General features: G+C 40.3%; 1 protein-coding gene across 1 annotated transcript; it reads right to left on the bottom strand.

Annotated features, from left to right (window-relative positions):
- Positions 1–2,979: 2,979 nt before the first annotated feature.
- LOC149225077 (uncharacterized) lies at positions 2,980–3,510 on the bottom strand. The gene has a single exon (XM_089388346.1). It carries the CDS (start codon positions 3,508–3,510, stop codon positions 2,980–2,982), a length of 531 nt encoding a protein of 176 aa, XP_089244472.1.
- Between the last annotated feature and the right edge of the window lie 905 nt (positions 3,511–4,415).

Raw genomic sequence — 4,415 nt, 5'->3', positions numbered from 1 at the left:
TCACCTGAATGAGTTATCTGATAGACAGATAGAAGGTTGCAGGATAAGGTTGGAACACATAATACATCATTAAACTGACCATTGTCTAGATGAACAGTTCCAGTCCCTACAACATTAAGAGATCTATCATCACCAATATATATATTTTTGGTGTTACAATCATTTAAAGAAGAAAACATGGCTTGATTTTTGGCCATGTGACAAGAGGCTCCAGAATCAATGAGCCACTCATGAGAATGAGAAGAAGAAGAAGATACATTTAATGCATAACCAGACTGAGATGATTGATAATGACATGCAGAAAGTGCCATTCCGGAAGTTGAAGTTGAAGTAGGCTCCACATGGATGTTATGTTTCTTCATTGCGGCTTCCAAGGCTTCCATCTTCTTAAAGCATTTAGATTCTAAGTGGCCATCTCGATTACAAAAGTTACAATGTCTATCAGACTTCTTCCATTTGTTTTTATTGGTCTTATCATTTTGCTGAAATGATCTTTCATTTTGAGGCTGAGATGGTTTAGGACCATTCTTTTGAGGATATGACTTCTTAGGATTCTTTGAATTTGGTTGCTGCTGGGCGGCTAACGCTTTCGTGGAAGAGTTTCCAAGATTAAGAAGACCAAGGTGTAAGAGTTTTTCTTGTTCTCTTATTAAGGAATCACAAAAGGAGTCAAAGGAAGGGGCCTTGTAGTCTTGTCCTTGACAAATGAAAGCTTCCCTTGTAGAATGGAAAGTGGAAACAAATACAGAGTAGGCTGGTCCCAACTTAGTAAGGATGGAATAAATAAGGTTACCATCTTCTTTCTTAACTTTAACACCTTCCAAGAGATATCTAAGGGTCTTGAATTTGGACAAGAAATCTTCAATGCAAGAAAAATTATTAGGATCCAAAGTAAGCAGCTCATTTTCAAGTTGATGGGCTCTAATTTCATTTTTAATTCCAAAAACTTTAGCAAGTTTTTCTAATGCTTCATGAGGAGTCTCAAGTTCTGCAATGTGGAATCTAAGATCAGGAGAAACAGACATCCCTATCAAACCACGTGCTTGATCTTGTCTATTTTCCCATTTTGCCGCCTTGTCTTCATCTTTTGGTTTCTTCTCTTGGTCTGTGGCTATTCTGTAGAGACCTTTACTTCTAAGTAAATCTCCCATGTAGGCTACCCATTGGAAGTAGTTAGTGCTGTCAAGAATGACTTGGCATGGACTTTCCATTTTTTTTTTTAAAACTGAAGCTGAAGATGCTGAAAGTAAGTGTTCCAATGGATAGATCTCGAAAAAATAGGCGGTTTTAAAAAAAACGGCTCTGGAAAAGGCTTCCGGATGAAGAAGTTATGGCTTTTTTTTTTTTTAAATTGTTGACGTTGTCGGCAAAGTGCGCGAATGTGCGGGAATGAAAAAATCCGCCCCCACAAAATGGAGACTTGAACCCAAGACCTCTACTCTCTTAAAATAGCTTTGAACCAATTGATCTATACAAAAAATTTGAGAGAGAGAGAGAGAGAGAGAGAGAGGGGGGGGGGCCTTGGTTTGCGTGCTTGCCTTGAGAAAGCTCTTTTTCCCTACAAAACACAAAACACAAAACCCAACACGAATATGCAAAGAAAAATGAACCTTACGGCTCGAAGTTAGCTTTAGCCAAAAACTTAGAAATTTAAAAAAAAATCTCAAAGTTAGCTTTACCCGAAAAACTAAATATTTTTCTCAATGTTTCTGATTTTCCGAGATCACACTAAGGTGCAGGGAAAAGAGCATACGCATGAGAAAAATCCTTCCTTTCTGTTTCTGATTTGCCCAGATCGCACAGAGTCACAGGGCAAAGAGCATACGCAGAAATGAAAGGTATAGATCCGGTTAAAAAAAAAGGCTAAATAAACTGAGACCGAAATAAGCAGAGAGAAAATAACAGTAAACTGCAAAAAAAACACTGTATACCTCCCGATCTGAAAAATGACGCAGCTAGGGCTACCGGAAACCTTTTCGCGTGAAACGAAAGGGGTTCCTCACTGGAACAGATGCTCCGAACGCAACAGAGCAGTCCTCTCGGCCCGAAAGCAGTCAGAAACAGCAGATCTAGGAAACGACAGCCGCATGCAGTTCTACCGGCTTCAGATTTGGATCACCAACGGACGCGGCCCTCAAATAGCTCTGATACCATGTAGGAATTTACAGGGTAAGTTCCACAGAAAGAATACCAAAAGGACACCGCTCACAACCAGATCTCAAATCAATACACCAGTATTTTTGACGTGGTTAAAACCCTCAGAGTGCAAGGAGGGAAACAGTCCACGGCCTGTCCCAACGTGGGTACTACAGGCAATTTATTAATCAAAGAATGAAAATTTACATAAGCTTCTCTCATGCACGGATTACTCGAACAATGACCCTCCATGCGCTTTAAATAGAACTCATGGACCAATCGGGTGTCAAGCCACGAATCAAGTGTCGGTAATACCGAGGTGAAAGTGAACCGTCGGATCACTACATATCGTGACCGTCGGATTGTAAGTTACAAAATTTACAACGGTAAAGAAACACACTTTACCTAACTCTAACCTAACTCTATACTAGACCAAGTTGAACTTAACTATATCCTATGTGTCGGAATATCCTAACAACAACAATATTCCTTAATTTATATGTGATGGGTACATAAATTAGCAGGAATCCCCTTCATGTCTAAATAATCCCAGGTGAAGGCTTCTTTATGTTTCCGAAGGACGTCTACAAGTTTCTTCCTCTGGGATTCTGACAGGTTTGAATTAATATTCAGGGTTTTTCCTAGTTCTAATTCCACTGGAACACTTTCATGGGGTGCATCAACATGTGGCTCCTCTAACCCTTCTGCGGTTTCAATAGATTCCTGAGTCTCACAGCCTAGGATAGATTCTAGGATTTGTTGATTTGGCTCTGAAACGAAGCAAGGATCATCTGTAAAGGAAGTGATTACATCATTTTCTGATTCCATTTTCAACTAAAGGGCCTATCCAATAGTGAGGACTGGTCTCACATCCTCATTTTCCGTTTCATGTTCTTCCCTAGATAAAGTTTTCTTGCCACCTGCTGGTTTTATGGATGGATTTGGTTCTACAGGTGGATATAACACTAAATTCTTAGTGTTATGCCCATTAGAAATAACCATGTTCCCTGAACGACACCCAATGTAAGCATCCGCAGTAGCCAGCCATGGTCTACCCAAAATCAAAGGATGACCGCCCACCGAAGATTGCATATGTAATACCAGGAAATCTATGGGATAGTGCCATGAATCCACTAAAATTGTTATATCTTCCAACTTCCCTACAGGTTTGACTGTAGATCGATCTGCCAATTCCAATACTGTATGTGCATGTTTCAAATTGTGAAGACCTAATGCATGCATGATTTCAGTGGTGATGACATTGATGATAGCACCCATGTCTACCATCACATTTGGAATCTCTACCCCATTAATCTGTATTGTCAAAATCGGGTTCCCTAGATCTCCATACTTTTTAGGCATTGATTTTCCCATCATGAAATCTGATAATTTTCCCATAACATGGATAGTGAGGGGGTCTTTGGATTTCTTCGTAGGTTTCTTTGAACAATATTCCCTAAGAGTCTTTGCATATATTGTCACATCCTTCATAGATTGTAACAAGGGAATTTTAACAAATAAGTTCTGCAATTCTCCTAATAAATCAAATTCAGCCTGAGGGCTTGATTTACTCAAAATTAGTCTCTCTGGGTAAGGTGATTACGATTGATGTTGTCTTACAGGAGGCGTCTGGTTTTTATCAATTTGTTTTGGCTCTTTATTAATTGGTTTTGCCTCCTTACCTTCACTATCAAGTTGTTCGATGATAACTGGAGGAGGTTGGACATTAACTGTCCACCCTGATTACAGATTCATTTCATACAACTCTGCAGTGGAGATGCTATATGAAGGTAGATTAAGAACATCAGCTTGATGGGCTACCTTATTGTTAGGATTAGGATTAGGTTGTATTAGAAGCTGAGGACGGGTAGGCTGATTACCAGGAGGCACCTTAGAGGGCAGTTGGAGTTGTTGTTGTGGCATCTACTGATGAAACTACCTAGGAGAGGATCCTCGCCAAGTTGGAGCCCATGGAGAGCTTGTACTGGCTTGAGGATTCCACTGCTACCAAGGTGGAAACTGGTATTGCGGCCACATGGGAGGATAAGGCATGGTTTGAGGATTCATGTTAAAATTATTGAAATACTGAGATGGATCTGGGTACATACCTTGATTTCCCATCGATGGTTGAGGCTGCCATGGCTTCTTAGACCCCATGAGGTACAGTTGCTCTGTGTCTTCCCCCATCCCTTGAAATACTACTTTTAGACCTGGTAAGGAGGGGCATGAGCTTGTTGCATGGTTTAGCTCACAGATTACACATTCCTCTAAGGAGTTTA

This window comes from Pinus tabuliformis, chromosome Q (assembly GCF_031772625.1).
Source record: "Pinus tabuliformis cultivar Carrire ecotype Pingquan chromosome Q, CPIR1, whole genome shotgun sequence".
NCBI classification, from domain to species: domain Eukaryota; kingdom Viridiplantae; phylum Streptophyta; class Pinopsida; order Pinales; family Pinaceae; genus Pinus; species Pinus tabuliformis.
This window is presented reverse-complemented; position numbering and strand designations above follow the sequence as displayed.